This window comes from Carex rostrata, chromosome 2, assembly GCF_964058835.1.
Source record: "Carex rostrata chromosome 2, lpCarRost1.2, whole genome shotgun sequence".
NCBI lineage: Eukaryota > Viridiplantae > Streptophyta > Magnoliopsida > Poales > Cyperaceae > Carex > Carex rostrata.
In genome coordinates this window covers 4,371,902-4,381,126 of record NC_135919.1, presented here as the reverse complement: position 1 = coordinate 4,381,126, position 9,225 = coordinate 4,371,902, and the positions used below count along the sequence as shown (strand labels likewise).

Below are 9,225 nucleotides of genomic sequence, written 5' to 3'. Positions count from 1 at the left end.
TTAACCTATGAGTTTATGAGTAACATGATCTAGATTAGGAAGCTTGTTGAGTTTCAGGCATTGAATAACACGCAGTGTGGTAAGCTGTGGAATACCCATCTTTTTCACCGATCCATCCATCACAAATTCTATCTCCCAATTCTCCAAGTTCTCCAAGTTCGCAAGTTCTAAAAATTTCAAATGTGGAAACCCATTTCCGGAGCAAATCATTTGCTTTCCTGTGTATGCTCCATCTTTTATACTTAGAAATTTTAGAGCTTGTAGTCTTTCTAGTGTCGGCATGGGATCTTCCTTCAAACCAGAATTGGTTAGGGTGAGTTTTGCAAGATTTGGTGGAAATTTAACATTATCTATGAAAAGCTTCCTGCAAATCCATTTTCCCTCTAATTTGATTGATTTCACCGTCTCAAGGTTTGGAAATGCTCTTAGATCAACAGATTCTGACGGTATAATGTTGCTTATAATTGCCATTGATATGAGTTTATCCATTTGACTCAATAGGTTAGAAATATCTTCCCATTTTAGAATGCCCTTATTCCAAAGTGCTAACTTTCTAAGGTGGATCAGGAAGTGTGGAATATTTTCTACCCATGACTCATGAGCCGCAACTGTTTTCAGGGTATGTAGGCTGTCTATAGGTGCTACACAGGGTGGGCCTTTAATTTGGGAGCTTGGTTTCACATAAACACGGCGAAGTTTTTTGATGTTCCATAGAGATTCAGGTAGGGTTTCTATGCTTGTATCTCTAACATCTAGCGTTTGAAGATATTTCATATCTCCTATATTTTTAGGAAGCTCGGATATGTTGCTACCCCTCAAGCCCAGATATTGTAGGTAAAGCATGTTTGGTAAAGCAGTTTCTGGGATTGCGGAGTTTCTCAATTCCAACACTCTGAGGAGCGTGGCACTTCCAAGAACAGTTCTGTCAAAATTAAAAGCTATAAAGGAATGCATATGATTATTTTTCACCTCCGTGTATTGTTTCTTGTTGTCCTGATGGATTGCTACACGGAATAGGGATTCCATTTTTTCCTGATCTGGGTTGGCAACCAAAAACTCATCCTTGGAGGATTGTTCGATGGCAAATTCATGAATAGGACGAGGTACTCGGCAAGTTTTTATTGTGCCTAAGAATGATCTCTTTGAAACACAAACCAACGACCTGCACGCGACAAGGAAAATAAGGAAGCATCAAGTATATATTTATAAAAGACCAAAGTTTCTCAGTTTACTTCAACTAAGAAAAAAAAAAATTGGTTTTGTTTATCATGAAGTAGACCAAATAACATTATTTACTACTATAATAAAACAAACAAAATTTATTTTTATTGATGACCTTTTTTTTATGAAACCATGACCCAATGTTTTAAATAGCAACCATCCTATTAATAACTGCGATGTCATTTATTCCACAACGGGTAAAACCATAGACCTAATAATCACCTATAAATTATAAGACCGAATGCTAATTTAAAATAAAATTGAAAATACCTTTGGACAAGTTGCTCCAGGTACTGATTTGCCATCTCATCTTTAGTCTCTTGATCTTCCTTTGGTCTATCAGGTCCTTCAATACCCAATTCTCCGTCGGGTATAACAAATCCTTCAGCAATCCATATGTGAATTAGAGAGGTTGCAGGTATCTCGTAACCAATTGGAAAACATGCAAAATAAAGAAAGCACAGCTGGAGAAAGTAAGGTAAATCATCATAGCAGTAGTTAATAATGTGCCTCATATTAACCTCTTTGATCTTGAGGCGTCGTAGGTCATCGGACACCTTGTTCCAGGTGTCGTAGGTCATCGGTTTGAATGAAAGGAGGCCCCCTATAAGGAGAAGAGCCAGAGGCTGTTTTTTACATGCTTTGGAAATCCTCGAAGGGAGACTGTACAGTTCCCAGGGTACAACGACAGCAGCTGGAATCACTTTCTTCATGAGGAGTACTAGGCCCTGCTTCTTAAATTTTAGTGCTCCATAGTTTGAACAATCTGATGTCTCAAGAAGCATCTCTTCAATGCTCTCTATATTGTCGCAGTAGATGTTGATCGAATTAAAAAATGAAACATCGAGTCTACCCATTATTGCAAAGATTAAATATTTGATTTCGTCCCAATCTTTGTTGAAATCATGGCTCCTGGAATCGGAGGATTGCTTACTAGAGCCTCCTTTTTGTTCAACAATCTCACCCACAAAATTTCCAACTTTATAGGCTATTAGTCGCATTCTTTCAATTATAGCCTGATTTTTGTCCTGAAGGAGCACCCTGAGTTTTTTGTTACTCAGCCTTTTCTGTACGGCCAACAGTTCATACTTCCCTCCCTCTGTTTTAAACTTTTCAAATAAATCCGGGAGGTCAGGTTGGGATAGCAATTCAATTGTGAGGAGTAAGGCATCCATCTCTGTTTCAAAATTTTCAAAATCACACCCAAAATCCTTCCTCCCTCTCTTTTTCTACCCTTGTTTGACTAATCAAAACAGTGTAATCATGCAGAATACACCCTCACATCCAATTCAACCCCAAATTCATGAACCATGTAACTGCAATGCAAAAGAAATATTTTAAAATGAAAAATACTATAAATGGTGAGTGTAACTTCAAAACTCTAGACCTCAGAGCTGTTGTACTTTCTCTTAGATTACGTTCCCCACGTCACATGAGGATATAGACCAACTAAAAAGCAATTATTATCTTGTCCTTGTAACTTCTTAGTAAGAAATGCATATTCTTTGCCCGTGTTTCGGTAGTTAATTTGCATGATTGCCAATTAATTTTGCTTTCATATTTGCTTGGCTCTATTTCGATGTTTTGATGTATATATCCTTCAAACTAAAACAATTAGAATTAATGAAGAAGCTGATCATTCCCTTCTTAGCTGAACTTCAACCTTAGTTTCTAATTCTATTGGTGCTTATTGGTAGTTCTTTTGTTACAAAATACTACTTGCTAATTGAGTGTGTATATATTTTGTTTACTTACAAAATATGCCAGATTGAATATGTATATATATTATTTTACAAAATTCTATTTGCTTGCTTTCTTTTGTGAATATATCCGGCATCTATATTTTAAATCTTTTATAAGATTATTTGCACACAATAAAAATATTATTCAATATCCAGATATATATTTGGCTAGCGCTTAAGAATCCAGTTCATATTAAGATAAGACTAGATCCATATCATGCATTGTTTTTTTTTTTTTTTAAATTATAATTTGTATAATTCGGTTAAAACGTAGCTATTTTACAAATTATAATTTTCTATAATTTGGATATTACGTCAAAGATTATGAGAGCAATTTTATGCAAACGAAAGCTAATTATCATGTTTTATCTAATACTTCTATAAATAATTATTAGAGAAAATTTCAGAATTAATTATTAATTTATATGCAAACAAAAGCTACAAGAATGCATTTACAAAAAAAGTGACAATGCTATTATTAGATTTTTCGTTTAATTCTAGACACATTTAAAATTATTAAATCGTCAAAAGTGACACTTTGCTTCAAATAATATCTAAAATATGTACAAATTTTTATTAGAGCAATTTTAAAAGGTCGATTGACTGTTTTTCAGATTAATATTCTGTAATTGCCACTTTCAAATAATCTTGTCTACATAATTCCAAACAACTATGCCTCTTACTAATTTTCAGATTAAACTAAAACAGGGAGACTCAAAAAGTGGAGCTTGATATACTTTTGATAGTGTCTAAGAGGACGGATGTAGGAATAAAGTATGTTTGAACAGTGATAATTGAGATTAAGTGTAAAAAGTAACCACAGTGCATAGTATATAATAAAGTATGGGAAATACAATGCAGATGAAGAGCAAACATAAAACATGGTGCCTATCATACAATATTTTTTTTGTAATATATCAGCGTCAAGTAAAATTCACGAGAAAAATGAGGTGCTAATGTCTAACTACAAATCTATTGAAAAATTAATACTATATATTAGGATAACAAAAAATTGTAATCATATAAAATATGTATATATAACTACATTAAATATATTGAGCATCTACATTAGTTTTTTTAATATAAATGAGCATGTACATCAGATTTTAGAATATAATTTTGTGAAATAAAAGAAGATGAGAATACCTCGACACGTACGTGTAGAAAGAGTAATGTATCAAATACATATATGTGAGAAGAAATCTTATTCTGGATTCCAGTTATTAGGAGCAATTGAATTAATAAACGACAACTAGATAACATATATTTTATTAGTCAACTAGTTATTAAAAAAATTATAATATACCTCTGTGCAGATAAAGACAGGTAGAGAGAGACTCAAGTACACAAATGAAAATCAGATGTTTACTGGTGATGACTTTTATAATAAACTGGAGGAGGAGCGAAAATTTGATATTATATTTCAATTTATTTTTTTTTAGCAAAATCAGAAAAGACATAAAGCCTAACATCCATGACTTACAATACCTTTATAGATGGGCTGTGTAAGAAAGGTGAAATTGAGATCGAAGACATAAAATTTTGTATATGTTATTGATTTCTAAAAGGGCTGTGTAGCTCCTTTACATATCGCTCCGAACTCTTATATTTATTAGCAAGTTTCAACATATTCTTAACAAACTATATAACTACATCTAAAAATTTCGAGTCTAATATAAAGTCACATATTAAATATGTCAATTAAAAGTAATATAATAATAAACTAAAGAATAATATTCTTCTAGTTTTTCCTAAAAGAAATATCATTTTTAGAAACGGGCGTGCCGCCGAAACTTGATCCATGTATTACACTACTCAAATTTCAATCTCCAATATTAATTTTGTACGCAATACATGGTATAATCCAATATTGACAGGAAAGATTTCAATAAATAAAATATTAACTACATTTAATAAATTAAGCATGCACATCAGATTTCAAAAATTTTGTGACATAAAAAAAGGATAAGAGGAATACCTCAACACGTATAGAAAGAGTAATATACAAATACGTGAGCAGAAATCTTATCGTGGATCCCTGTAGTTAAAAGCAATTGAATTAATAAACAACAACATGATAACATGTATATTATCAATCAACTAGTTATTAAAAAAATAGTTATATACCTCTATGCAGATAAATAGAGGCTCAAGTACATAACTGAAAATCAGATGTTTAGTAATGGTGACGACTTTCGTACTAAACTGAAAAAGGAGAGAAAATTTGACATTAGATTTCAACTTTTTTTTTTAGCAAAATCAGACGAAATTTCCTGACCAAACGAGCCTAATACATGGCCTATGCAAAAAAATCAGACGATTTCATGACCATACAGCTCTCTTATACATGGCCTATGCAAAAAAAGGTGAAATTTTCTGACCAAACGAGCCTAGTACAGTATAAATTGAGCATGTACGTACATCAGATTTCATAATATAGTTTTGTGAAACTTAGAGAGAGGTGACAACAGCTGCCTACCCGGTACAGTTGTTCTGTCAGGACAGGAGGTTCGTTATGATGCTCTCGACAGGAGAAGAGAGAGGAAGAAGAGAGTAACTGAAGGAAGGGGGAGGAAGTATATATAGGGATAGATTAACATATTCTCTGATTAATACCATGTAAATACCATTTATAAATAAGGTCCTCAACATCATTCAAAAAAGCAATCTCCTATTCAGAAATAAACTAAAACTATGAAGATTTAAAAAGTGAATGCTTTAATTAGCAAAGTAAGATACTTTGGATATATAGTGTCTAAACTTTGGAATAAAGAGAGACCAATTGTTGGATTTTTATATGTTCCCCACTTCTATAAAGTAATTATTGTCTCGTTCTTGTAACTTCTGGTTGGAAATGCATATTCTTTGCTTGTGCATCAGTTGTTCCATAAATTATAAATCTTTTACAATCCAAATCGCTCCACATGATCTGTTTTTTTTTTTTTTACTATTTTATTAGATGGATGCAAAATCATTGTTTTCTAGAAGATTGTAAACCATCCGTATACAGTGATTTTGTGCCTATCTATAGAAGATTGTAAATATTCCAAAAAGTAATTTTATACTATCTAAAAAAGATAGTAAAAGTTTTCAAGAAAATGTAAATCGTCCCAAAGCATATTTTAATATGGCAATCGTCTTGAGTAGTTCAGATAAATTCTTTGAACTTTAAAAATGAAAATAAAAATACGTGTGATGCATAGTTCAGACGTAAAATAATTGGCTATTTTAGCCCTATTCATATATATATATATATAGAGAGAGAGAGAGAGAGGATGGCTAAGCTCAAATCGTTTGTTCCTGAACTCAGGAACAAACGATTCAGTTATCTGATTTCCGAAGTTCAAATGGCAGATTCAAACCATTAGATGTTTAATCTATATTAAAATGTACTTGGAGACAAAATTTTATATTTTTTGAAATTTTTTTACTATTTATTAAGAGGGTTTGAAAGTCACTGTTTTTATTAAAATTCTGCACCATAAAAAAACAGCGACTTTCAAATCCTCTTAATAAATAGTAAAAAAATTCCAAAAAATATAAAATTTTGTCTCCAAGCACATTTTAATATAGATTAAACATCTAACGGTTTGGATCGGCCATTTGAACTTCGGAAATCAGAGAACTGAATCGTTTGTTCCTGAGTCCAGGAACAAACGATTTGAGCTTAGCCATCCTCTATATATATATATATATATACTATATGCTTGTTTTCTAGTGTGAATTAATCAAGTTTGTTTTATTATTGAAATAAGATTATTTGTATATATCGGGCACCATCTATAATATAAATTATTTTAATAAAAATTAAACATACATCGCTGCACCCAGAAAAAATATTCTTCATTGTCTACATATATGTTAGTCTTTACGGTTAAAAATTAATCCAGCCGAATATTAAGATAGACTACATCCATAACATCAATTATTTAATAAATAAAATTTGTATAAAAAATCACTTTTTATGGAGATTAAAAGATTGAATGCTAGCTCCACGCCTCCACATACAGTCTGTTGCATGCAAAGTGAGATACTTTGATAGTATTTAAGTTTAGGAATAAATAAAGACATGTTATTGGAATAAATAAAGATAGGAAAGTATTTATTCTTTGATAGTGAGATACTTAGACAGTGTTTAAGTTCAGGTAACAGCTGGAAAGTATTGTCCTTGTAACTCTTTGGTAGGAAATTTCATATTCATTGCCTTTGTGTCTATTTCCTTTTTTTATGACCACTACAAAAATGTAAAAATGTTAATTATACAGTGTACATTGTACATGGCTCCCAGCAATTAATTTTCAATTATAATGTGTGTAAAGGATGGAGGCGCGCGTGCGAGAATGAGATCTAAGAATCGTACACGATGAATTAAGACAGGAGCAGTGTACGAAAAGTCCAAATAAAGACCTCCAAATATATTTTTGTTTTATACACAGTTGCTTATGAAGGAACCGTGTACAATTAAAAATAATTGTACACAATTATGGTTAACTGAACCGTATATACAAGTGCTTAACTTATAGCCAAAGAAAACATCAATTGTAAAGTGAGATATTTTAGATAATGTCTAAGTTGAGGACTAAATATAGACCGACTTTTGGATTTTTATAGGTTCCCCACATCACATGAAGATATAGCAGTAACGTTGGAAAACAATTAGTCTGTGTCCTGAAAACTCATTTTGCGTTGGTGATTTTGATAGCATGCATGTGCATAGACATCCAAATGTACTCTTATTTTATTTTCACCAGTTTCTCATTTTATAGTTCTAAAAAAAAACCTTAAACTTAATTAATAAAATGTATTATTTAAATAGATACCATACATGTTCTTCTGATATAAAGAACGGTCCAGGTTTATAGCTTGCACCTCAGGCACCTGAGGTGATACGGATTTATTGACTACAACCCTCTAAATTGATTGTTCAACACATTATTATATGTCATGCATATATATATGTTATTATTTAATTAATACTTGAGACTTGCCGTTAACTGTTCCTAATTAGTGCTCTCTCACTTTGTTGAATTTTTTTAAAGAAATTTTTAGGATAAGTCACCTCATTTTTGAAAATCTCAATATGAAATGCAAATTTCAATTATAAGTCACCTCATATAATTTTCCTTGAAGCTTTTGTAACACTTGGATTTAAATCCTAATCAGTTGTAGAACTTAAGGTTATTAAAAAGTTACATCACAATTATAACAAGTCTGTCTTTGAATTTTGAACGTAATAAATAGTAATCTTATCAGAATAATTTTGACAATAATTTTTCAAATCAATTCAACTGATGTTTGGAAAATTAATGAAAATTTTTGACAATAAATTTTCAACATTCAATTTACTTTTGCTTTTGCGACAAAAAATTAATGAAAAATGGAGAGATAGAGTATACCTAGGGGACAGCGCAGCAGAGGAGAGGCAGCACGAATTCGCATCCTCCGAGATATCTCATAGAGTGATGAGATGGATCTATCTGGGCTAAACAAACGGGCTTTGTAAATGGACTGAGGTCGTGACTAAAAAAATTGTGATTGTCCAAAAAGAAAAATATTATGGAAGTTTTCATGTAAATTATATATGAATATAATCGCACAAATAATACAAACATTTTAAATACAGTATAGATAGTCTGCTATGTCAGAAAAAATATATATACACAATGCAAACACTGCATGGCATCGCATGATTCACGCAGAAATTTTCCTTTTTTCAAATACTGGGTGATGCCAAAAAAAAAAAAAAAAAAATTAAAGTAGCCATTTATTCCTCAACTATATATTTCTCAGATTGGGTCGCAGACGTTCGATCCGTGTCAAGGTTTTCCGTGGAATATCAAGTGCATACGAATCTTGTCGCGGATCCACAATTTGTTCTAATGCCCATCAAAACGCATCGATAGAAAAAAAAAAAAACTTTGTGAAAGTTTCAAGGATGATTCTGGAATCCATTAACTTGTTTGTAGAGAAAGGCATTTGATTTTTCTTTTGCAAATTTTTTACTATGCTCACGAGTAAATTACAACACTCTTCTAGAGTCAAAAGAAAACATGCATACTAAAAATAAAAATAAAAAACTAAAAGAGTAAATATACCAATTGGTTTACTCAATATAATCTCAACATACATTACAATTAATACACGGATACATAAAACACAATGTACATTGAAATATGAACATAATAAACAAGGGACACACATGCCCAGAAAACAGAAAAAAGGAAGTCAAACTGAATTATATGAAGAGAGTGAAAGCAACATT

General features: G+C 31.6%; 1 protein-coding gene across 1 annotated transcript; it reads right to left on the bottom strand.

The window, feature by feature from the left end:
- LOC144550641 (putative disease resistance protein At1g59780) lies at positions 1-2,396 on the bottom strand. Its single transcript, XM_078298628.1, has 2 exons — positions 1,492-2,396; positions 1-1,162 (listed from the first exon to the last, which is right to left on the bottom strand). Exons 1-2 carry the CDS (start codon positions 2,394-2,396, stop codon positions 1-3), a joined length of 2,067 nt encoding a protein of 688 aa, XP_078154754.1.
- Between the last annotated feature and the right edge of the window lie 6,829 nt (positions 2,397-9,225).

What these genes read in the sequence shown, in the direction of transcription:
- LOC144550641 (XM_078298628.1), bottom strand. Translation starts at nt 2,396, where the DNA reads ATGGATGCCTTACTCCTCACAATTGAATTGCTATCCCAACCTGACCTC. An exon ending in CTGGAGCAACTTGTCCAAAG is followed by an intron (nt 1,163 to 1,491) that starts GTATTTTCAATT and finishes TGTCGCGTGCAG; the next exon opens with GTCGTTGGTTTGTGTTTCAA.